This window comes from Ammospiza caudacuta, chromosome 1, assembly GCF_027887145.1.
Source record: "Ammospiza caudacuta isolate bAmmCau1 chromosome 1, bAmmCau1.pri, whole genome shotgun sequence".
NCBI lineage: Eukaryota > Metazoa > Chordata > Aves > Passeriformes > Passerellidae > Ammospiza > Ammospiza caudacuta.
Window position 1 is genome coordinate 141,796,281 of NC_080593.1, and position 24,952 is coordinate 141,821,232.

At 40.6% G+C, this 24,952-nt stretch overlaps 1 protein-coding gene across 1 annotated transcript in view; it reads left to right on the plus strand.

Annotated features, from left to right (window-relative positions):
• Positions 1–256: 256 nt before the first annotated feature.
• The window catches only part of COL14A1 (collagen type XIV alpha 1 chain), a 113,797-nt gene continuing 89,101 nt past the window's right edge, over positions 257–24,952 (plus strand). The window contains exons 1-5 of the mRNA XM_058819564.1: positions 257–351; positions 3,537–3,658; positions 9,209–9,325; positions 10,420–10,563; positions 13,611–13,697. Coding sequence (XP_058675547.1) covers positions 3,571–3,658; positions 9,209–9,325; positions 10,420–10,563; positions 13,611–13,697 — 436 coding nt within the window. The 5' untranslated portion in view covers positions 257–351; positions 3,537–3,570. The remainder of the gene's footprint in view (positions 352–3,536; positions 3,659–9,208; positions 9,326–10,419; positions 10,564–13,610; positions 13,698–24,952) is intronic.

The window sequence follows — 24,952 nt, forward strand, 5'->3', positions numbered from 1 at the left end:
AGCAAACCCAGAATACCGAGGGCACTGGCAAGCCCAGCACCTGCCCGTGGAACGCTGCCCGCGCTCCCCGGCCCTGCCTCCCGCGCACCTGGGCGCGCCCCCGCCGCGGGGATCGGGCTCGGGGGCGGAGGGTGGGATCTCAGGCATCGCCTGTGCCTCTTCCCTCCCCCCTTCTTTCCACCTTCTGCTTTATAATTGCCCGCCTCCTTTCTCTCCCCTTTCGCCTTATCAGATGCGGAGCGGCCAGCGGGGAGGTAAGCGGCTCTCCCGCAGCCGGCTCTGCGCCCGCAGCCACGCGTGAAAAGGAGCGGCCGCTCCCCGCCGGCCGCTCCCCGGCTGATGCCCGCACAGGTCGGTGTGCGCTGCGCTTCGTCCCCCTCCACGGCAGGGGCCAGGCGGGCGGGGGGGGGTACAGGCAGGACCGCAGAGCTTCCCATCAACCTGCCCGGACACCTCCGGGGCGGCAGGACGGGAGCGCCGGAGGGAGGATGGGCGAGGGAGGAGGAGATGGAGAAATGGAAGGTGGCGAGCTCAGGCTCGGACGGGAAAACCCCTTTAGGAAACCACTTTAGGAAACCCCCTGCAAAGGCCTTACTTTGATAGCTGATAGTAATTAAAACCCCATCAGTCTCACTGTTGCTGTGGCGGAGACCCTGGCTGCAGCCCGGGTCCCGCCGCGGCTGCCTCCTCCCTGGCTCCCTCCCTCGCTCCGCGCCGCGCGGTGTCGCGGCAGTCGCTCCGCCCCGGCCCCGCACGGCGCTTTCTGCGCGGAGCTGCCGGGGCTGGCGAGCGCGTCCCCGCTCGCTGCCGGCAGCCCCTGGCGCTCACGGGCTCCGTTCCCCGCCTCAGCTCGGCGGAGGCAGCGAGCTCCCCGCGGTCCCTCCCTTAGCCCGGGGCGGGGGCTCTCGCTTTCACACGGGGGGGTGCTGCTGGTGGGGAGCCCCCGGAGAGGAGTCGGGAGTCAGGAGCGGAGCCTGTGAGCCGCGGCTCCCTGGCCCCACGCTGCGGGGCTGTGGAGAGGCGAGCGGGAGAGCGCGGTCCCGGTGCCCTCCGCCGCCTCCCTCTGCGGGGCCGGGGCTGGTCGAGCTCCGGCTTGGCCCAGCGGGACGTCGGACGTGAGCGCTGCTCCGCAGCGAGACACCGAGACAGGGAAAACCCCGAGTGACCTGCCCGTCCTGGGGGCTGCGCTCAGCCTCCTCCCCTGGGCTGGGTGCGCGGAGCCGGGGCAGGGCGGAGCACGAAGGTGTGTGCCGCGTTTGTCCCCCTGCTCTAGAGGGTACGTCCTTCCCTCAGGAGAAGGTGCCCTGTGGCCAGGTCCGTGCCAGGAATCCTGGAGCCCAGCTGGGAGAGATGCTCCGAGGAGCGGGGCTCACCTCATGGCAGGGTTCTTGGCTTGCTTGGTGTCTGTCCTAGCGCTAGTCTGGCAGATAACTCATTTACCACATACTTACTAAAAGGTGAAATACATAAAGAGCAGAAGGAATACGATATTTGTTTTTAGTACCACACAATGTCAGCCACAAGGTGGCTGCAGACGTGGGTTTCCTTTCCTGGTTAAGTGAACCCTGACTTTCGGATCATTGCAGAGATGAACTTGTGTGTAGTTGATCCAGCACCAGTTATGTCTATTCCAATAAATCTCATTTCTCTGGCTTTTCTATTAAAGCAGCAGTAGACAATGTTTCTAACACAGGATTATCGGTCAGTTAGTATTTATAGCTCTTGCTTTGGAGGAAGGTTTATATTAAATGTAGCAGATGGTGAATTCAGCCACCACTGCGAGTGAATATTTTAATGTCTGGGTTATTATGGGAGGCAATCCACGCATCATCAGTGGTAACTGCCTGGAAGAATAAGTTGCTTGGAGAGTCTGTGTTTACTTGATCCAGATTGTATTCCTGAGTGAGAGGCATCAGTACACAACATGAGATACACAAGAGATGGATTTCAGCCTGTTTTGAGATACTCTTGGGTCTTCCTATTGCCTGTCATTAGGCAGCTGTCTGCTGACTCTGGTCCTTGGGTGTTTGACACTTTGGTTCGTGTAGTAGGAAACCTGGGAACTTTGCACAGGTTTCTGAATTCTGTCTGGAGGATGGGTCTAAGAACTCTGCATAGCAATATATAAGTTCTTGGTGCACATCTTTGATGTGGGTTCTAGGTATTTTCCTCTGTCTTGAGAGATTTTTACTATGAGAGATGGATTCAAAATATATGTTTAAGTAATGTGAAATTTGTTGATAGTATGGTTAAAACTGATAACCTCCTTTGGAGATGGAATTTACAATGTATATATTTCTAGAAGTTGTATCAAGCATTCGTGACTGGTATTGTGACAGTAGACCTACCAACTATAGGCCTATAGTTGTCCTACTGGTACAGCTATAGCAGGTTGCAAATGCTCAGAGAGAGAAGAGGATGTAGGTCTTATCCTCTTCTGTTTAATAATGATTGAGGTATTTCAGTCTGGTTTTATATTAGATAGTGGGTGAACCACTTGCCATGTGCCTTCAAGACAAGGAAAACATGTAAGGCAAATACAGTGATGGTATGTCAGGACTATTCAAGAAAATGACAGAGGAGGTAAATGTGAGAAACCTACAAAACAGAAATACATAAACCAAAATTTACCCAGGTAAACCTTCAAATTCTCTTTGCTGCCTGCAAGAAATCTACTATTAATTATCTTAATTTGTTTATCCTGTAGAATTTTAACAGGTGAGGACAGCAAAAAATTGTCTTCTTGGCCCAGAAAATTGACTAAAACTAGTGCAGTCAAGTTGAGTGAAAGAGAAATCTTTATAAGTATGGTGCTAGGCTGTATCTTGAGATTGGCACTGTTTTTAAGGTAACTTCTGTGGTCAGGTAAATTGCTCATTCTGAAACTTGCTCTTTGGAACCAGAATTGTTTCCTGTAACCCAGCTAGTTCATCTAGGACTACCTTTAGTGTTCATATACTACTGCATTCTAAAGTGTTGATTTCTCCTAACTGGTCAAGTTAGTGTAAATGGTTTTGACCATGACTGTAGGTGCAGACACTACAACAAAAAGCACAGGATAAAGTAGAAAAAGGAAAATGGACAATGGGAAGAGGATGTGAGTTCCTTCAGAACAAAGTTATGCCTTTTAAGAAAAGCTTCAGAGTTCTTTGCCACAGATACCTTGATAAGGTTCTTACAAAACTGGATTGTGTAGAAGTACATGTTGTACTTTTTTATTTTCTATAGCTTACTCTATTTCCAATGCTTGTGTCTGATCAGCAAAGAATTTACAGTTCCTTTTTATGTGGGCCAAGTTTTCAAAACTCTTGCGTAGCCCAAGTGGGGTTCTTTGTCCCTTTCAGGTAAAATGTGCTTTGGTCATAAAACTGCTGCCAGGAAAATTTATCTCCACTGATGTCTGTGGTAAATTCCTTGTTGTTTGTTTGTTTTGTTTGCTTGTTTTAATCAAATCCAGATTTTCCCCACAATTTTCATTAAAGTGGATGGCTTCTCTTTTCCTGTTTAGTAAGTCTTTTTGTTCCATGTGTTTTCAGACCTGCTGATACTGTGTGTATTGAGGAGAGGAAGATGCTGTGTCGATACAAGATACAGAGCTGTTTTCTCTTGGCTTTCTTAGCTGTCACACCTTTTTTCATCAGTGATGTCCAGGGTCAAGGTGAGTCACAAACAAGAAGATGGAGTTTTTCACTCTGATGTGCAGAAATAGACTTTTTATTCCAAATGCAAGTGTTACTTCCTGCTTAATAGGATGTGAATCCAATAATACTGAAATGAAGCAAGAATTTTGCTGCTGAGCTCAGGGAGCAGGTGGGAGTAGAATTACATCTTCATGTGTGCTCTTTGAACCTAGTATCTCAAATAGCATAAATATTTGTGCAAAATCATGTGTCTCAAAATTATACACGTTTTTACTCCTATTTACATGAAAGTACTTATCAGAAATTGCTCTTATTGTCATCTATGTAATCAAGCAAGTTTGAAGGATCAGCTGTGATGTAAAGCTTGCATGGAATATGCATGCTTTTTATCTTGTATGGAATATGTATGTTTTGGAACAGTAGCTGTTGTAGTGCTTATATCATTCCATATTGCACAGATCTGTTAAATGTCACAGACTACTTCTGCAGTTTTTAAAATGCAAATCTCCTTTGTGAATATTAAAGGATACTGCTGGGATTGTTACATACTTGTTGGATTGTATTGACAGTGACTTGACTGCTAGAGAAAATGTATCCTATTGCTTGGGGAAGGAGGGAGGAAGAATACCAATGAGTTTTTATGATTTCTAAAGAAAGGCATTTCTCTCAACTTTAGTTTTATGTAATCCCTTTGATATGAGATTGCATGGGCATAACCAGGAGCAGAATTGGATCCTGGGGTCTTTTAAAGCGATTTGTGTAATGTATTATTCATGAGGACATTTGGAAACTATTGGCAACGTGAGGCTTTCAAAATCCTGACAATGCAGCTAGCAGTGTTGTCCAGTCTGCGTGGCACTCGAGTGCTGGGGAAGGATGCACTCTTGGATGTTTGGAAATCTGTGAGCATTTTACAAGCCTCTCCCAGAACTGAGGGACACGTGTAAGCTGTAATCTATGATGTCGGCAATGCGAGGTGAATCAAGAAATGTATGTTCCCAATGTTCAGTGCATCATTCTGGTCAGAAATTAGTTCCAGAATGTTTGTGACTTAATGAGCCAATAAAGCAAAGCATATGGTTAGTCTTTTCTCTGTATTTCAGTCCTAATACATATGGTTAAGATTTGCAAAACAGATCTGGGGTTTGAGGTCCACCTCCAGAAAGTTTTGCAAAATTCCTTGGTCTTGGAAAACTATATTCTTCTCCACTTTTTAAAACCTTTGATTCCATCAGTTATAGTCGGAGAGTGTTCTCCCTTTAATACCAATACAATGAAATGAAGGTCAGGGTTTTTTTTCCACAGTATTCACCCTAACAGAAGCTAGAGTTGGTGTACTTGGTGAATAAAGAACAATACTTCCCTTGTTCTTAGACTCTTTCAGCAAGCATCAGCTATGGAATGCTGTCAGCAGTGTGATATTAAGCTAAGTGGACCATTGCCTTAGCCCAACACGACTGTTATTTTTTGGAGTTAGGTGATATGAAGTCTCTATTCCATGCTCCCAGAAAAAAATCTCTTGGTATACTAAAAGTAATAAGGTGTTTCTCAAATTCTTTTTGTCAAGTTTGCCACCTCTTGAAGTAAGCTCTTCATGCAGCTGGCAAACTATTTACAATTTTATACCATTTGTTTATCTGTTTTAATCAACTGTACACTCTGCCAACAAGTAGGAAGAGCTGGCATTTGTTCCAGCTTGTGTTTCCTTCCTTTGGCAAAGATGCTCAGGTAAAGGTGTGTAATGTGACTTCTTGGAAAGGAGAATATGTTTGAGACTGAAGCCAACGTGCCTGAAGCTACAAATTATCCCTTCAGAGGAGCTATGTGGTTGTATCTCACTGTGTCACATAGCACTGTTTGGTTTTGACTCAACAACAATTATTTTTTCAGCTCTGCTGTTTCTTCCCCATTCAATTTAGTGTATAAATAACATATTTTGTCTACTTATGTTCTTATATAGTACATGATTAGTGCTGGGCAAGAAAACCAGTTGAGAATTTTTCATTTATCCATAAAGTAACTTGTTTGAGTGTTTTTCTCTATTTAAAGATGGATTTTCTTTGTGTAGCAATAATTTTCATGTGTTACTACTGTAATTGCTAAGTATCTGCAGTGCATATTAGCTTATTCAGTTCTTATGACAACAGTAAATAGAAAGCCACAATATTTAGTTAGTATCCAAACTTAGACTATTGGATGTCTTGGAGAATTGTCCATAAGCAATTTATTGTATTTTTCCTTTCCAGTAAGAGTTGAAAACATTCCTTCCCTAGTTGTCTGAAAGAGTTATGTGTTTGGAGTGCTAATTTACCTGGTGGCATAAACCAAAACCTTGAACTTGTCAGTTTTCTTTTGGGTGACTGCTCTAATGTTGCTGACAGCCATTCTCTTTTGCATTCCTGTAAAACCACTTAACGAGATCTAGCTACTGATTTTTTATCAGTTAACTGACTCAGCTTGGATTGATTTTTTTTCCCTTTCTGCAAGAAGTGAGATTTTGTTCCACAGACAATAAAGACTCAAAGAAATAAAGATATCCTCTTCAGGTTGGTGAATGAGTAGTAATTCCCATCAATATTTTGTTGTCTGTTTGAGTGCTAGATTTTTAACTTCCTTAGCTATATGTACTTTTCTATGCCAGAACATTAGTCTTTGCACAACTAAGACACAGTTGATTATCTGCCTACTGAATAATTATTTTCTTTCTTATGGGTCATTGCTGTGTGGGAATGTTCCTTCCACTGCACTGCTGCCTTTAATACAAAAAGAACCCAGTGAAAATTGACCAGTTATGTAAAGACTATTCTGGCACCCCTTTTCTAGTCTTTCACATTGTAACTCTGTAGTATACAGAAAAACTGGTGATTGTGTCCTTCTTTGCTTGTAAGGTCTGTGATTGTTTTTTATGGGCTCATACATTTACCTGTTTTGGTGATGGCTAATAGCAGTTAGGCCGGAACTATGCTTCTTTGTTAGAAGATGCTTTCATAAATAGCCAAGTTGAAAGCAGGATGGAAAGAAATGATGGGAAAGGAAGATGGCAGACAAAGTGAGCTCTGAAATTCTAAGACATGATTGGGTTTTTTTGGTCAATCTTTGATGTTACTTTGTTGCTCTCTGCTCTGCTTCTTAATCCCCATATGAATTTACCACTTAATCCCAGTAAAATCTGCAGCATTTTCACGCTTGCATGCAGCCATTATTTAAAATTTTATTTTCTATTCCTGAGGCAAAATAATAAAAGGAATTGTATTTTTGCAAACTTCTAGGTATGATTTGTCACTCATGTTCATTCAGCCCCAATTTATTGTGATTTATGTATAGCTTAAAGACACAATGAATCTTGAGAATGAACTAAATGCTGTAATCCATAATTACAGTCTGCTTGGCTTTGAAAACTTTTCGCCATAGTCTCTGTCATGTTTTTACAATTATAGCATGCTGAATGTTCTTGCAGAAACCTGCCTAGCAAAACATTTTGCAGTATCAGGGCCAAATTTTCAAAGAGCTGATGTTGTATTTGCAGTGATTCCTGCACACAATCTTGCTTGCAGCCTCTTTCTTTCTAAACTTCAGGGAGGTGACAGGCAGAACTGAAGGTGAGGTCTGACAAGATTGAGCCCAGCAACTAAGGAAATGCTTGGGTTGGGTGTGAGCCCAGCGCTGCCAATCAGAGCAGCTTTGAGTGTGGGGAGCTCATGTGCTCCTTGCTGTTTCTGTCCCCTTGCTTCTCTTCTTGAGCTTGTTCTCTGAGGTCTTTGAGAATGCACAGGTGTTGATAAGCTCTTCTTGGTACTTATGTACTTTTCTGTTCTGGTGTCAAGTGCCTCAAGGAGGAGAACTGCACAACCTGCCCTTGGTCTGACAAAACTGCCACTTAGGGAATGAGAGACTGGATGCAAGGGAATGTATCCCTTGCATTGAACCTCCCAATTCTTACTTCTAAGATCCAAAATGTATTTAATAGTGGATGACCTGGAAAAATATGCACCCCCGAATCTCAAAAAACTACAGCATGCCTTTTTCCTTCTTTCTTCCCCCAAGCTCCTGGAAAAAGTAGCATGTAGAAAAAAGTTATTGGTTCAGGACAGGCTGCTACTGGTGCCAGAGCTGCATTGGCTGTAGCAGGTCAAATGGAGAGGCCAGAAATTGTTGGCCAGCACATTCTGCCTGTTGACTCAGACACTCCATGTGCTCTAATCCCTAAATCTCAGACATATCATGATACTGTTGGTTTATTTTATCTAAAGGACCAACAAACTGTGGGCATGAGCCTAGTCAATTAAGAGCAATTTAGCCCTGGGGAAAAGAAATTGCCACTTGCCTGCTTCAGATTAATTTCCCTGATTTCTTAGACTTACTAACAGAAACTTTAAGATGTAGTGGCAAAGGCACCAAGGGTTTGGAAAATGATGGAGACTATTCAGGGCACTGTGGAGACAATGGGAAGAGGAGGAATAAGTTTGGAGGTGTTAAAGGTTTTGTAGCCCTTCTGTCATTCAGCCTGCAAGTAGCTTCCCTGGCTGCCTTTCCCTGTAGATCAGTTTGTTTTCTGTGAGCCAAATTCTATTCGACTGTATGAAGATTTCCCATTGTTGACAGCCAGGCTGCCCTGCCAGGTGCTCTGCTGCAGCTCTTCAGTGAAAAGGGGATGTGCCTCCCCAAAGCAGAGTGGAAAGGTTTTGTAGAGTGTGGTCCAGCATCGGTGGAGTTTGACTGAGCAGTGGGATGTAAACCTGTGAAATACTCATTTATGTGCAGAGACACAAAGTTGCTAATAGCATGGCAACAACATGGGGCAGTTTCTCCATTTGTTCTTATGTGCGTTGCTTCATTGATATTTGCCTCTTTCTCAGTCATTTCATGCTTTTCTTCATTTCACCTGATGCTTCAGTTTGAATCCTGGGTGACATCACAATATAAATAGAAGCCAAATTTTACTTACCAGCCAGATTGCCCCTAAGTCTTGACTGGCATGTGCATGCCTGCTAGTCTTGATGAGACTGAAGCAGTGTTTGCAGCTGCAAAGCTTTGGGCTGCATTTAGCCAGGTTTGCAAATTGGGCAGCTGATGTTCCCTTTGCCTTGTGCACACCTGTCTTTTCTCTTGGTTATTCTCTCCTCACAAGGATTTGAAAATTTGGCCCTGGGTGACATTAAATGTGGGGAAATGCCCACAATAATGAGAGGTAAAGGAGTGTAGGTTATGCATATTGTCAGTGTAAGCAAGAGAGCAATTTTAATTCCCATATATTAACAAAGAGCATTTTTATTACCAGCTTTGCCTGCTAAACTAGTGTCTTAACATCTAACACTGTTTGTCTTTCTGTCCACTGCTGTTAGGTTGTTTAGTTTGTTTTGTAAAGACATAAAAGGTCTGTCTGAGGGAAGTAGTACACTTGGGGATGTCATTTTACAAACTAATAAACTGATGTATGTGACATTTTAAATAACTTGCATCCTTTACCATTAAAATTTTGTGTTGTCTTCCTATATGTGTTTATTTTTGTTTAAAATTGGTTAGTCTTTATTTGAATTTAAAATGTTGTTTTCTTTCCAAACTTGCAGTGTCCCCACCAACAAGACTAAGATATAATGTAGTGGGTCCTGACAGTGTACAGATCTCTTGGAAAGCCCCCAAAGGGCAATTCACTGGATATAAACTTCTTGTCACTCCAAGTTCAGGTAAAAGTCTCTATGTTCTCTTTTGAGGTGAAAAAACTGTGTTCTCAAAGCATAAAAGGTTTTCAGAGTTTAGTGTCATCCTTCACAGTGAAGAAATTGTGAGCAAGCTTTGGGTAATGGAGTACTGGCTGGTCAACAGAAGAGAGATTGATTTCACTAGAGGGTGGTCAGGCACCGAAAATGGGAATCAAGTGCTTGAGGTAGCAGAGGTGGGTCAATGCTAGTTATGCTTCATATGTAGTCTTTGGGAATTGTCATTGATCATCTGTCTCTACCTTTCTTCCAGTGGGGTGTAAGGAATTCTAGGAATTGTTCCGTGGAAAGTATTGGAATCCTAATTTACTCAGCCTTCAAGGTGGATCTCCTTGTCCTTTATCCCTTAGTGAGCTGTCAGGAAAAGAACTAAGAAAACAAGTAATCTTTAAAAGTTTTTTGAATGAAGACTTGGAAAGGCAGATACCAAGTGGCTGTATAGAGCTATAAAGGTCCTACTTCTCTACATTTAAAATTAAATTTAGAACAGAAACTGTTTTAAAATATGGTTAAAATACATCTTTATATATATATTGGCATGCAATCTTAATATGTAAATGGACGTATAAATATTTATATTTACCTGTTCAATAACAAGTATTTATTTGTTCAATATTTGTATTTATACATGACAATTTCCTAGCACAAAGAAAGTTGGCAGAGCAAGTATTCAGAGGTGATGTGGGTATGGCAGGGTCCGAACTGGCAACCAATCACAGAGGGAAAGCCTGTTGGTATGATGTTACCAAACTTGGCAGATTTTGTAAATTGTTTCTCTTTTTCTTAATGATTTTGCTGGACACCATGGCTGTTTCATGAGGCCTAGATATAAATGCTGATCTTAAGAGCGTTTGTGTTTAAGAAAACTGGTTAGACTGCCTATTTTGTTGCTTTTCTGGGATGTTCTCTGGCCTGGCTGTATGGATAGTCCAAAACTGGGTAAAGTGGGAATGCTTAAGTCATGGTAGAGCTTGAGGTATTTTTAAGTCATTACGTTTACTATACTATAAGAAAAGCAAACAAAGTTATGTATTTGTTGGTTTTTGTCTTTTCTCCTATAGGTGGAAAAACAAATCAATTAATTCTTCAAAATACTGCAACCAAAGCAATTATTCAAGGTCTCATTCCAGATCAAAATTATGCCCTTCAGATCATTGCATTCAGTGAAGACAAGGAGAGTAAGCCAGCACAAGGCCAGTTCAGAAGTAAGTGTCTCTCTATGGCTGACATACAGAATGTATCAGATATTTAATGCAACTTCTGAAATGGTAACAAGTCTTACACAAAGGGGAATGATGGAAAAACAGGGGGTTTTGTGGTGGAAGGAAAAACAAATCCTTGTATTTTAACTGGTGTAAGTATAGGTGGAGGCATGAATTAATTGCATTGCATGTTCTTGCATTGGGGTCTTTGTTTCCATTGGATTGGCATCCCTTTCTTCCTTGTTTCATTAGGAAATTAGCTGGTATTTCATGGAAAGAATCTTCAATGAGTAGAAATAAAGTGCTATATTCTGATACTTTAAAAATTTCCTTTTTATTAAAACAGTGTTATAGCTGTTCCAACTGGCTAATAGATGCTAGTTCAGTAGTATGAAAGGCTGATTTCTTAATCGTCTTCACCTGTCAAAAATGTTTACAAACTTAATTTTTTATATGATCAAGACATGCTTTTACTATCTATATCATAGTGGTATATACACATCCTATCTGATTTATCTTGATCTTCATGTTAAATGTTTTAAATATGCTTAGTGGAGATTTGGTTAATAATGTGGCAGTGCAGTATAGTTGAAAGCCTAATGAATTCTCTGATGCTACGTTTTCCTCACTGTCTTTGCCAAGCTACCTTTCTCTTAAAACCACCACAAGATAAAATATGCTGAGTACTTGATGTGGCATGTATCCAAGTCCTTTTAGCTTTTCACCACTACAACTGTGTATTTACTACCTTAAGCTCTGTCCTGGTTAGGAAACCCACAAAACCACAGATTACTTTAGCATTAAAAAGAAGCCCACAGAAGGCAACAGCAAATTCTGTAATATTAGGTGTAGCTGTTTTGAAATGGCATTTAGGAAAAGTAGAGCTGGCAACACGATTTAGGGATATGGGGATTATGTTCTATTTAGTATATACTCTCTTTGCTGCACTTAAGGATGGAGTTTCATTTAAAAGCAATCGATGCCTTTCATGAGTAAAGAATGCAGAAACAGCATATATACAAATCCTTTTTTTGCTGTCCTGTGTTATAGGGTTTTTTTAACCTTGTAGTTTGACATGTGGCCACTAATTCTTGAGATGAAAAACGGTCAAATATATAAAGAGTTTTGAGAATACTATGGCTTAGTGCATTGGAAGTATGGTTTTAATGCTCTGGAGTTGTAACTGATGTACTAAGAATTCTCAAACTTACAATAAAATTTTTTTGTAAAAGAGTATTTCTCTTTATATAGCGAGGGATGCATTCTTATTCTAATACATAGTGTTTAATGAACTAAGATCATGTACTAGATAAAATCTATGTCTGTGTAAATGTTGGAGTAAAACTGCTGTCTTGACTCTTCCTGTGTGGTTGGAATTATGACAGTTCCCAAGTCCAGAAATCTGTCAGGATGTAACCGACTTGCCTCCTTTGGACATTTTCAGACTTTTGTACCATTTTCTCTGGAGACTTGCCCCTCAATAGCTCTAGCATTAGAGGAGGCCAGCTAGTTGGCTTTGCTCTTGGGCTTTTTTCAAAGGAATGCTCCCAGAAGGATAAGCAGCAGCATCCTTTTTGGCTGATATTATTCTGGTATTTCACCTCTCATTTTAATCAGTCTTGTTCAGTTAAGGATTAAACACAGACTTCTGACTAAGACCTGGTGCTGTTGTGGCATTCTGTAACTCAGCTAATAACCAAGATCTTCCTTGGTAAAAGCTGGCTCCTCAGCAAACTTGTGAACTTGAATTTGCTCCTAAATCAGTTACACAATTGTTTGCTAAAGGCAGAGGTGATACGCAGTCACGCATGTTATCTTAGGAAGGAGTCAAAGTTTCAGTTTTTTTGTTCTCACCTCTGTTAGGAGTGTGAGCACTGTAGGTTCTGCAAAGGGTTGTCATACTGAGAAAATCAGTATGACATCATTCAGATGTTTGTCAGCTCGTTGTCTTCCTTAGAACTTAGTCTTGTGATTATATTTTGGATTGGAACTTGGAACCCTCCTGGTTGATTCAGATATTCCACGTACTATTGGGTAGATTAATGAAGTCTGTTTGACTTTGGTTCCACTAATGTGCAACAGAATATTTGCACTGTCTCTCTTACATAGTCAAGAGACAGATAACCTCCTTTCATGCCCTTACAGTGTTTTTTTGAAAGATGTAGCACAGAGAGACTTTGGTCCTGGCTGAGGATCAGTGCCTGCTTGGATGAATGTCAGTCATAATCCAATTTTACATAAACTAAGAAGTGTAATTGGAGTAGAATTTTATTTTTCTGTGGAAGATATTCTCAGCTTCGTTGTTTTAAGCTTTTCCTGGCTGTTGCAGACAGCTGGAGTGTGGATACCAATGAGCATTCCAAGAAAATTCTGGAAGGGTTTTTTCTTCCCAATATGTGACTTTAGCAGTGACTTTGTCAGAACCTTTCAGACCATTAGTAGAGCACTACTGGCTACTAATGTAATGTTAGGAATTGCTAATCAAATGGAGTTCTGCTTGGCTGTTGTGAGAGAGTGGAGATATAGTAAGGGATGTATCCCACCCACTTGTGGAATGGGAAACTGTCAAAGCCTCAGCTCTGGAGCAGCCTTGCACTCCTGGAAGTATTTGGTGTCCTGACTACAGATTTGGGCATGTGATCTAAGCTGATTCTGTAAAGAGGACAGTGTAACAGCTGGCTTGTGTGCTTTTGTGTTGACTGACTTGGAGGGAAACTTTGCAATGCTGGACTTTCCCCAGCTAGCTTTGCCAATTTGCTGGACTGTCTTTCCAGTGTGGGATCTTGTCTGCATGGGCTTAGGTGCTGATGTCACTATTTGGAATCTCGTGTGTGAAGAGAGTCAGTTTTGAGAGCTTTAATGATGATAGAATGGGAAAAGAGCCATGAAAATAATAAATGCAAAGGGAGGGAGGGAAAACACAGAAACAGTAACTCATTACCTAAACATATCTTCAGATGCTCTGTGCACCTACTTTACGAGGAAGAAGAAAATTACATGCTTCTAACTGCCTTGTTTTTGATTAATTGATTTCCCCCCTTACTTTACAGTTAAAGACATAGAAAGAAGAAAAGACACAAGTAAATCCAAGGTGAAGGATCCAGAAAAAACAAATGCGAGTAAACCAGCTCCGGAAGGTCAGATCATAACACATATGACTTATGTGATATTCTGAATATAATCAGCTTCTTTATTTAACTTGGCCACTGTAGAGATTTTCTGTAAGTCATTACTTTAAATCTGGTTCCCAGGGTTAAATTAAATAGGGGGGGGAAAAAACAGTATTTTCAGAAATATTGGAGAGTTGCTACAGGGGTATTGCTTTTATTTCTGTGTTTTGCTTCTCTTTTTTATAAAGTCCTAAATGTCATCATGAATAGATAAAAAATATTAAATAATTTTAGATAATATTTAAAGCTGCTTTTAGATAATATTAAAAGCTGCACCACTGGGTGCACTTTGAGTAGTAGAAGAATCATGCAGGTGTGTGTGCACGTAATAACAACTTCTTGTCTTGGCTGTCAGACAGACTGGCAGTATTAAATCCCACCAAATTAATTATATTGTGTAATTAGTCACATAATAACTTGATAAGTCTGTCCTTGTGTAGGTTGTATATATGAAAACATTTTGAGGGAGGGGAAAAAAATGGAGTTAATTTTGTCCTGTTGCAAGGAGCCAGTCTTCTGGTGAAATGTGATACTGTTTGCCATGAGAAGTTTGTCTAGTTTGGATGAAAATCTATTTCAAGCCTAATATACATCTCTATTTCCTGTTATTTTAAAATTCAAATAGCATCTTCTTTATGAAGTAACCCCAACAATAATTATTCCCTTCAGTGGTTATTTATGGTATACAGAACAAGAAGAGCTTGGTATGACCTTAAATAGTCTCTCTGTGAATAAACTGGACCATTTCAAGGACCCCATTTTCCCCTTCCATATAAATCTGTCTCCAGTAATGAAAGTGTCGAAGACCTCACCCAAAGCTCCTTGAAGCCCACGCAAATTTTTCTTTTGTGGGTTTTTATTCCTACCACATTTTTATGTCATGTTGTATTTATTAACACTATGCAAGTTTGTTTCCATACAGCATTTCTCAAACCAAAGCACCCTTGAATTCCATTGGGTGCATTGGAAGAATGTTAGCTAGTGTGTGCCACACTAAAGAGACAAGTTTTACCTGCTAGTACATGACAGGGTAGTGGATGGGTGATTTTCCTACATCATGTCTGGAGGAAGACTGAGCTGGAAGAAATTACAGAAATGAGAAGGAAAATGTGATTTGCTTTCTTAATGAAGGACAATTGATAAAAGTTGAAGGAGGGAAAACTGGGTCTGTACTTGGAAAATGTTGATTAAATACAGACAGAGGAAAGTGTCTGCCAGACTGCGGGGGAGCATTTATGCTTTTTCATGGAGTAAGGGCAAAACTGCAATTGGTGAGAGGAGCTTGGGTCTGCAGTCTCCTCCCTTTTTAGGATTCATGTTTACTTTTGAAGTCTTTAGTTTAGTCACCTTCCTCATCCCTACACCACTTTTTACTCATCTGAATTTCTTCAGTTGTATCAGGGCAATTTGTAAATGGACAAAGTACATCTGCATCCAGCACTTCTGGAAAGATATTGCCTTATACTTACTGTAACAGGTTTTACTAGAAAACTGGGGTGCACATTTAAAACTAAAGTAAAATTTAGAAACTTCTTGATCAGCAAACCTGATCATAAAGAAAAAATATTATGCTAATTTTTATGAATTCTTGAATTTGTTTAGCCCTATTTCCAACTCAGCTATATATTGTTGTACAGTAACAGAACTTTTTCCTCTAGTCTAACTATTGCATATTTCTCTGCTTTGCACAGTATAATGATTATTCAAAGTGATGAAGATTACAACTGAATGACTTTGATAGGAGTAGGGTGAGATTCCAAGTGAAAACATTGGGCAAAAATAACAGCATCAGCAAAAAATGTGTAGCTGGGGTAGAAGTGAATTCAGAATGGATATATACAGAAAGGAATGGTATCAAAACTTTCCTAGTTTAATATATAAAGACTGTTCCACCTCAAATTGAAATAGAATCAAAGAAATAAGGAAAAGTCTGAAATAAATGGATTAAATAAATAAGTGCAAAATTTTACAGCAAACCCATGAATAATAACTTGATCCTCTGCAGATGTTTGACAGGAAATTATTTGAGTACAACCAAATTAATTCAGGCCAGCAGTTAATTGGTTTCATAACCATTTAGTGTATGGCTAAATTTGATGGATTTAATAGCAACCCTGATACATTCTGTGTCTGTATTTTTATCTTTGGTCAAGTTGGCTACACCTTGGGAATTAACACTACAGAAGAAATTATTAGAATCATAAAATCATTAAGGTTGGAAAAAATGTGCATCATTGATTTTGACCTAGTACCGCCATGTCCACAAAAACATCTCATGAAGTGCCATCCATTCAGTTGTTGAACGCTTCCATGGATGGTGATGGCACCAATTCCCTGGGCAGCCTGTTCCAATGTTTATCCTCTCTCAACATAAAATTTTTCATAATATCCAATCTGAATCTCCCCTGGATTAACCTGAGGCCACTTCTCTTTGTTCTGTCACTGTTACCTGGCAGAAGAGGCCAATCCCCACCTGGCTGCAGCCTCCTTTCAGGGAGTTGGAGAGAGTGACAAAAGTCTCCCCTGGGCCTCCTTTTCTCCAGGCTGAACACCCCCAGCTCCCTCAGCTGCTCCTCATCAGACTTGCACTCCAAACCCTTCCTCAGCTCCATTGCCCTTCTCTGGACACACTCCAGCCCCTCAATGTCCTTCTTGTAGTGAGAGGCCCAGAACTGGACACAGCGTTTGAGGGATGTCCTCATCATTCCCAAGTACAGGGACAATGTACTTGGAGACAATCCCAGCCCTGGTCCTGCTGATCACACTGTTTGTGATCCAGGCCAGGATGCCATTGGCTTTCCTGGCCACCTGAGCACACACTGGCTCATGTTCAGTCACTGCTGACCAGCCCCCCCAGGTCCTTTCCCAAGGGCAGCTTTCCAGCCACAGTTCCCCAGCCTGCAGTGCTGCTTGGGGTTGTTTTTGACCCAAGTGCAGGACCCAGCCCTTGGCCTTGTTGAACCTCACACCACTGGCCTTGGGCCACAGGCTGGATCTAGATCCTACCCTCTCCTACCCTCCAGCAGATGGAGAGTCATGCCCGACTTGGTGTTGTCTGTGACCTTATTGAAACTGTTATTAATCTGTTTGTATAACCTTTTAAAAATCTTTTATGCTGACAGCTAGGTTGAGTTAGATATAATATCTTACCTGAGAACAAGAGCAATCTTTGCCTATAACACAAATTGAAAACAACCATTGTCTGGGCTACTATTGTCAGTGGTTGTGGCTTCTGTTCTTCTCTTGAGTGAAGGAGGAGCACAATTCCCCAGTTAATAGTGCCAAGTTTTGATATAAAGAGGTGCCTTCTGTGAACATCTGCACCTCTTGTTTCAGAATGATGCTGACTGGCATTAGTAAACCAGAAAATCTAAAATCATTATTCAGGGGCAGAACTAATAAAGCACATCAATGTACTTGTCAGTGAGTATGAAAAAAGATTAAGAACTCTTTCAATGTTACAAGCTCTGGTTTGTGCATTATGATAAGTCATGTATCCTGCTGATTTTCCTGAAAGGCACTACATAATTGTATGAACTTGTTGTTGATAAATACTTAGCTAATTTACCTTCTTCAGGGTCACACAATAAACCCCAGAAATTTCTCTTTCCATTTCAATGGGACAAAGATTTCACTATAACCCTTCTACTCCTAGAAAACAGCTCTTGGCTATGAAATGCAACATATAAATACCTGTACTCATGATTCTAGGTAGTTCCAGAGCATTTCACTTTTACTTTCATGTGTGGTTGGGAGGACTGTTTATGTAGTACTGTCCATTATTTAATTACTAACTGTCTAAGGCTCTGAGCAGTGCTGGGAGTTCTAAATGCCTTCTCCTGAACTCCAAAATTTACTTTCTTCTTCTGTCCTTAAAATAAATTGTTATTAGGATTTTCCTCTATCTTTATGAAAGTCTGTCAACAGCTTGTATGGCTTGCTAGTGAAGCAGCTTCAGCAACCTAGATTAAAATTTTCCATCTATTCTGTACTATTCATTCAAGTAGTTGAAAAAGATTCCCTCCTTTTCTGCTGTATTGTGCTCTTATCACAAGCAAAGCTTCAGTGTATATCCAGTAATGTCATGGTGCCAAATTAATTCAGGCTTAATGTCTAGCACTCCTCCATCAAATGTTCACTTTATATTTGATTTCCAGAAACTTTCTGTAATTCTTCTGCATGACCACTTTCAAGTTTTGAACCTCCTTTCTATATTTTTGAGAACCTGTCATTTTTCAGCTTAGTGATTTATCACTGCTGTGCACACTCATATTAATAATGTCAGAAGCCTTTTCTCTTTCTGTCTGTTGAGAAAAAGCTCACAGATGCAGCTTCTTTCAGCACGCACTGATATTTGAGTGCTTGTACCCTGGCTCCTCTCCAGCTCCCTCATGTACAATGCTCTTTTCTGTACGGTGACAGGGGTTAATACATTCTGTGCCTTCTCAGATGTTTTACAGTTTCTCAGAGAGCTTCTATGACTGATTCTCTAATCAAATCCCTTTGGGGAGGGGAGAATCAGTGCTTTGACTATATCCTCTGGCAAATATATGACTATATCTTTTTCTGCAGAATATTTCTCCATGTATCTGAACTGGGCTTAACTACCCATTTCAATATAAACAACAAAACACTGAAGCCAATTTTATCTGCATTCATGTTGATTTGATTGGGGATTTTTAGTTGAGAGGTGTGGTGCCTTAGTGTAGGCTAGTAGCCAAACTCCCACCTAGCTGCTTACTCATTCCTCTCCCCCGCAGGATGGGAGAGAAAAAAGGAACAACAGGAATGAAAGAGTTCATTGGCTGAGATAAAGACAGGGAGACTGCTTACCAGTTACCATGGTAGGCAAACAGAGTCAAGTGGGGGAAGATTTACTTAATTTATTGCCAGTTAAAAAATTTGCTAATGTGGGTAGTGGGAAACAAAAGAGACAAACATTAAAACAACAGCTTTCCTTTCCATTTTCCCAGGCTCAGCTTGACCTCCTCCCAGACTCCTCTCTTCCTCCCTTGTTATCACTGCAAGTTACACTCAGTCCAATTCCCTACAGAGAGGAAGCAAGTGATGTAAAAGGGGTGTTGAGAGATTGTTATCAGGGTGTAGTGGTCTCCCTCTTCCATTCCTTTCTTCTCACACCTTTCTTCTCCATGTACGTCATCTGCAGGCTGCAGAGAATATCTGCTCTGCAGTGGAGCACGCTCTCTTCTGACCTTGGGCTTCTCTCTGCTGTTTCTCACCATTTCTAACTTTCCTTCACTCTTTGCTGGGCATTTTTGTTCCTTTCTTAAATATGTTTTCCCATAAGTGCCACTATCTGTCCCTGGACACTTGGCCTCTTTTCAGAGGCCTCCTGCAGCCTCCCTCCTGCCAAACCTGGCCACAAACACCCAATACCAAAGGTGCTCCATTAGTGCTTTACTAGAGTAAAGAATTTACACAGTCTTTAACCTGCCCTGTTTGGAATTTCCCTTATGCAGATCTCACACCAAGATGATTTAGATGCATAGAGCATGTACGGGTCAGATTTCTCTTCTGAATCAGGTGGTGCAGGATAAGCCTTACACAGTCTGTAGACTTTGAAACAATGAGAAAGAAAACTCCCACAAAAGACTGTGACTTGTGTATTACAATGTTAATTACTTTCTCATTGTAAAGTGCATGTAATAGAGTTATACAGTAAGTATGACTGGTTAGGGAGGTCAGGGATCTTCAGTGCCCAGCACAGAATAAGGAGGTTTGTTCAGCCTTCCAGAATCAAAATTGTGTTTCACCCCACAGTAAACCCACAAGAGGCAGGAGTGGATTTTTCACCGATTTCTGTGAAAATCCAGTGATGTGGTGCTGAGTTAAAATATCTGGGGGAACTGCAGCTTTTTCAATCCCTGAAGTGCCTCTTTCTGATGGGAGTCACCTTTACCATATGCCAGGAGCAAAACTGGAACTGGAACATTAGCTGAGTTCTCTGGGCTGGTGGGGAGCCAACGGAAAGCTCTGAGAAAATGGGTGATGCCACCCAGTTCCCTGCCCAAATGAAAAACAGAGGAAGCTCTAGGATAAATTGGTTGACAATAAAGGCTAGATCTGAGTTCCACATTGTGGAAGACTAGGACAAGCAGGTGGAAATTTAGGACAGAGAATTTATAACTAATCTATTGTCAAGAAATAGACATGGACAACGTGGCAATGGAAAATTTAAGTAGTGAGTGAGTGAAAAACAGCATAGAAATCATAGTGGGCTTTAGAGATAGAAAAGCAGAAGCTCTGTAAAATGAGCTGTGTAATGCCATGCCTTGGCATTAGGTGCATATGTCAGGTTACATTATTTGTATGTAAGTAATATAATCTAAACTAATGTTAAAAACAGCAGCTAGTGACTTCATGTGCCTTGATCAATAGTCCTGCACTGCATATCAATTTAAATTAAAAAGTATTTGAGGAAGAGATAAAAATTACCTGTCAAGAGAAACAAAGGTTTGCTTTGAAAGAATTTAACATTATTAATGATCTTTAATGAATCTAACCTTGTTTCTGATATTATTATGATTGTGATTATTTGCACAGATATATACATATACAAGTTATAAATACAATGAAGAATAGCTGCTCATTTAGCTACCTCTGACACATGCTGTTTCCACTTTCCTCTTTTTTTCTTTTTTTCTTCACTACTCAGTGATGCATGGAGAAGAGATTTTAGTTGTATTGTACTACATTTTGAGGCTTTAGTACTTTCAGGGTTTAGTATCATAAAGTGTTCCGGAAAGCCTGAAGCCATCTGTTGTGTGATATCTACCTGCTAAGTAGTAATAAATATGCCTGCAGTTTCTTTTGGGTGAGTATGATCTGCCAGGGCTCAGTTGCCTGTAAAAACTGTGTAGACAAATCCAAAGTTATTTTGTTTTGTGGTGGCTTAGTTTTTGATAATTTTTTTGAACTTCCTGATGTGTTATACATTATTAGTGATAATATTATTTACATTACTTCTACAGTCTTTCAATGTAAATGTTTCTGAATTAATATTTTTTTCATAATGTGTTTTTTATTCTGTCAGGCAATGCAGAAGGCATAACCTTTCTCATGGTATACTTGTCTGAGATTTCTGTTTTAATAGCTCTTGGAGTGAGGTGGAATCAGTCTTCTGACAGTGATAAAAATGAGAGGTGTGGTAAGCTTAGAAAATTTACTGATTTGCATTCTTCTTTCAACATTCCTATACATTTGATGCAAATGAGCTTTGACATTTGCAGTTTTATAGCTGTTGAATGGCACTATTTAAGTAGGGTAGGAAAAATCCACAGAGAGGTATATTAAGGTACTATTCAGAAGACATTAATTATCTAATTTATTAACTTGTCTGTTTAGTTAATGTCAGATGCTTCAGTAAGTATTACTAGACAGTGTGAAATGAGTGCTGTGAGGTATTTGACTAAGCCACAGGAATGAATACCTTCTGAACTTCTGCTTCATTGGCAGCATTTCATAGTTTTACTCACTTCATCCTGGCTAATGTAACTGCAAATGTTGGTTTTAGTCATGACTTTTTTAATAACTTACTGAACTCATGGGCTATGGAACTCATTAACTATGTCTTTACACAAATGATTATTTGATTTACTAGCAGGGTTTCCTTGAGCTTTCTGGAGGACACTTTGGGTCTTGATTATGAGCAGCAGAAGAAAGAAATGATAACTATGCTGTGTGGGCATTTCCCCCCAGTGTATTATGTTTTTCCTAAGCAATCTTTATCATTTTTCGGCTCTTGCAGGTTTTTCTGCTTTTGCAGTCTGAGGGTAAAAGCAAAGTTTGTTGGAAAGTACTTAGCTTTTCCACTTGAAATACTATTTTTTGTCTTGCTTTGGGGATGACTGAATCCTTTAGCCCAGCGCCCCAGCTCCAGCCAGTATCAGGACTGAGCACGTAGTCCCAATAGGTCTGGGGTGATCAAGCACAGGGCTTGGCCAAGCAAGTACTAATCAGCCATTTGTGCAGATGGAACTGGTCCCCTTGATGCCTTCATTGTTCTATTTTCCCATATGTGTTCTTCCCCAAACTATCTTTCAATGTTTTTAGTTCCTCTCCTAAACATATCCTATTAGATCTTGCCCAGTCCCCAGGTACTCATTCCTGTATCCCCTGTCTCATGGCCCCCTAAGCTGTGACCCACCAGTCTGAGCCACGTTATGAAGTAAGATCAAGTTATCCAAATGTGTTGCTGATCTCAGAAGATACAAGCAGGATGAAACCTCTGTATTTATTGTTTAGTTTCTGGGTCTATGCTGAAATTACACAAGCGGTAAAAACGAAGTTTCTGCACACCTTTTGTTTTCTTCTGTTCCAGTGCAGTGCAATACAATGTTGAAGGGTTGTTTGACCTAGATGCAACCTATTTCACTCCAAAACCAATAGCAGTGCAGCAATCCTGTTCAGTACAGCACACTCCCTGGTGAATGCAATTCCCTGCTCAGAACTAACTAGCTCAACATCTTCTACCTTATCCTCCATTCCAAAGTGTAGAGATAACCCTGGCCATTAGTCTTAAGCATCAGTTTCTTAATGCTGCAAAAATGGGAACATTGCCTACTTTGTAGATAGGTTATTTAAACATTGTGGAGTACTTCCATATGATAGTTTTCAGTTTTTGACATTTGTAAATGAAAGTCTGCATCAGAAAATATAATGAATTTCAGAACTATTGATGGCATTTGTCTAAATTCTAGGCTACTGCTTACATTTCCCTAAAAGATGTCTATGAATAATGCTGAGGCTAACATTTCACCTTTGCAGTGTCTGTAGGGAGTGTGGGGATGCATTACTTTGTCATGGATGAAACAGGATGCACTTCTTCTGTCATTAGCTGCCTCACCCCTGAGGACTTGTGCTCTGTGTAGGCTGTTACTTCAGGATTTTTTTTAATTTACCTTTCAGTTCTGTGCTTACCATCTTGACAAATGTGTTTCTAGCCTTTAGTGAAAGCTACCTTTTGGCACTGAGTGACATGCAATGACATTTGCAGTGACGTGCAATCCTTTGACCTGATTGTCAATAGCTCTTGTGTGTGTGGTGTATACCTGCTTGTTCTAGCACTTACTAATCAACTAAAATAATATGAACGTAGAAATTAATCTATTTTCTATGCATCTTCAAGGGGAATGGTCTCAGAACCCTACACCTCCCTTGAGAAGTCAGGGTAATGCTTGGACCATGCTTCAACGTTATTAGAACATTTTGTATCACCACAAAGCTTTGGCAAGCATTTATTATTGTGCTCCCCTCACCATGCTACTCTGATCATTCTGAGGTTGCTTAGCCCAGACATTATTTTGTAGACCTGATTTTGGTTTCTGACTCAATCACCTTGGCATTGGACTCAGTTGGCTTTGTTCTGCCCAACCTTAGCCCAAACAGAGAGTGCGTGATGTCTCCTCTCTCAGCTTTCTCTAGTGAAAGCAGCACCTGACCACCTGAACTTCGCCAACAGGGCTCTCATTAAAATGCCTACAGCCAGCGGTTTCAGTGGTGGTTAGATCACCATACTGATATGTGCTAAAAGATGTCTGCACTAGACTCCATGTAGAACCTGCCCAGCAATCCTGTCCCCATCCATGTTAGGTCATCAGAGCATGGGGTTTTTTGGCAGTGATTGTTTTTTAATTTGTGCCAAATGTCATGGCTTTCCATTCTTCTCGGGAACTCCTTCTTTTCTCCCTCAACTTTGGGTGATGAAAATGTTTGTTATAATAAGGAGATGAAGTAGACTTGTCAGAATATACCATTGCTCTCTCTGATATGTGAACTTTGGATACTCCACCCAGGCCATCTTGGTTTCTGTACTTTTCAAAAGGTAGAATTTGATGGGAGGCATCCATTAGGCTTCCAAGCTAGACTATAAACCTGCGAGCTGCTTTGCAGAGCTTTGTATATTAGAAATTCCTTGTTAAACACTGGAGGACTTACAGGAAGACTCTGACGCAAGGAAACTCTTGGGTAAACTCGTCTTTACTGTCCAGAACGTTTAGCTCATTGTGCTGTGGATGATCAATGCTTATTCCAGGAATTCGTCCTGAGGATTTCTCTAGAGGAAATAGCTATTGCATCCTTTGAGTACTACTTGCAACTTGGATTTCGTTCTGCAATGGCAGTACTTCTATGGATCTGGCTAGGGTAATTTGGAAGACTCCTTCCCGGCTCTCATGACTGAAAAACATGATGGGAAGTATCAGCACTGACATGACAGAATTCTTAAGTGCTTTTCCTTTGCCATAATTTGGTAGTTGCTTTGGAGAAAACAAAGCAAGCTACATTTAGAGATTGCAGCATTTACATCTGCCATCTGGCCAAATTAAATAACACGCAAGTGTGTTCACATAATCTGAATAAGTTAAAAATATACTTTTGAGAGACAGCTAGCTTGAAACTGAACACCTGGAAATTACTGTGAAGCCTGGAACTGGGAAAGAGTTCATCTTGAGTCGTACACTTTGATCCTAACAGAAGAAATCCCGGGGAAGAGAGAGGAAGAGAGAGAAAGAGAAATTGGGAGCAAGAGGTTGATTTTTACCTAAAGAAGTCTCTCTTATGTGTTTGTAATGGCCTTGTCTGTTCTGGATAGGTGTAAAATTTTATTTATTTGCATTGGCCTAGGTTGAGAGTGAGTATTAATTTGGAGGTTGCTGGATGTCTTCTTCAATTTGTGTATTCCAGATGATATTCTGACATTATTTCAGAATAAACCCTTGCTTTATTCTGAAAATAGAAAGCTTGGCATTAGGAAGGATGACCAGTCCTCATTCTTTCCCAGGAATTCCACTTGCTTAACTCCTTACTCTGCTTTTCTGTAGGAGGGAATGCATTTCTTCCTGTCAGTGTATTAATATCTGATTAAGGTTAGGTACTACCTCTCATAAATATTCCTGCTCAAATAGAAGCTGGAGATTGGAGAGATTCACTTTCTGTCATCCAAAATGTCCCTCCTTAGGAACTCTCCTTGAATGCATCCACTTTATTGAAGTGTAGACGCTGTGTTGACAGTACCAATATCTAGAGAATCTGCAGTTTGGAAAAAAACCAATTTTCTAGCTCTCTTTCTACTCTCTGAGTAGACAAAGTGACTTAGCCTATCTTGAACCTCAATGGAAGTTTCATTTTATTAATAAAGTGATCCAGCTCTTGATATTAGGACCACTCAGATTGACAACCTGAGTTAAAAGATGCTTATCCTC